This window comes from Penaeus monodon, chromosome 27 (genome assembly GCF_015228065.2).
Source record: "Penaeus monodon isolate SGIC_2016 chromosome 27, NSTDA_Pmon_1, whole genome shotgun sequence".
In the NCBI taxonomy this organism is placed as follows: domain Eukaryota; kingdom Metazoa; phylum Arthropoda; class Malacostraca; order Decapoda; family Penaeidae; genus Penaeus; species Penaeus monodon.
In genome coordinates, this window is record NC_051412.1 from 39,689,351 (window position 1) to 39,689,993 (window position 643).

At 32.0% G+C, this 643-nt stretch overlaps 1 protein-coding gene across 1 annotated transcript in view; it reads left to right on the forward strand.

Moving 5' to 3' along the window:
* Nucleotides 1-332, forward strand: part of LOC119590859 — an 18,630-nt gene extending 18,298 nt beyond the window's left edge. The window contains exon 17 of the mRNA XM_037939618.1: nucleotides 71-332. Within this exon, the coding sequence (XP_037795546.1) occupies nucleotides 71-206 (136 nt within the window). The 3' untranslated portion in view covers nucleotides 207-332. The remainder of the gene's footprint in view (nucleotides 1-70) is intronic.
* The last annotated feature ends 311 nt before the right edge of the window (nucleotides 333-643 follow it).

Sequence of the window (643 nt, forward strand, 5' to 3'; positions counted from 1 at the left end):
CAGCATTACTAAGAGGGCAAATAGTCTCATTGGCAGAGAAAGTAATACAGCTTGCCGTCTTTTTTTACAGGTTCCAGAAACGGAAGTATGAAGAAATAGTGGTAGGCAAGCAGAAGCAACGAAAGCGCCCCAACACTGAGAATAACAGAGACATGTTTAGAGGCATAAATAGAGATAAGAAAAATGCTAAAAGGAAAAGGAAATGATATCTAAGGGCAGGATATTTTATGAAGAGTATAGGGGAGAAAAGGAAAAGGAAATAGATAATGATTTATATCCTTGTTACACTCGGAAAACTGTAAGGAATCTTTTAATAAATTGTTTGATTAGAATTGAATTTTTTTTCCTACTTTATTAGCTAAAATTGAACAACTTCCAAATATTTCTGTACATCATTGGTAGATGTTATATCATTCATTTTGTTTTTGTAAACTTTGGTTACTTTGCAAGGCAATGGATAAAATGTTTGTGCAATTTTAGAGGATACAAAAGACACATTCAAAGTGAGAGCAATATATTTTATAAAACCTTATCCTAACACACCAAATTTACTAAACTTAAAGATGCTAGAAAAATATCACACTGAAAATACAATGACCTTTCTGACTGATTTCTCAAAGGGACAGTTAGATACTTAGTTTCT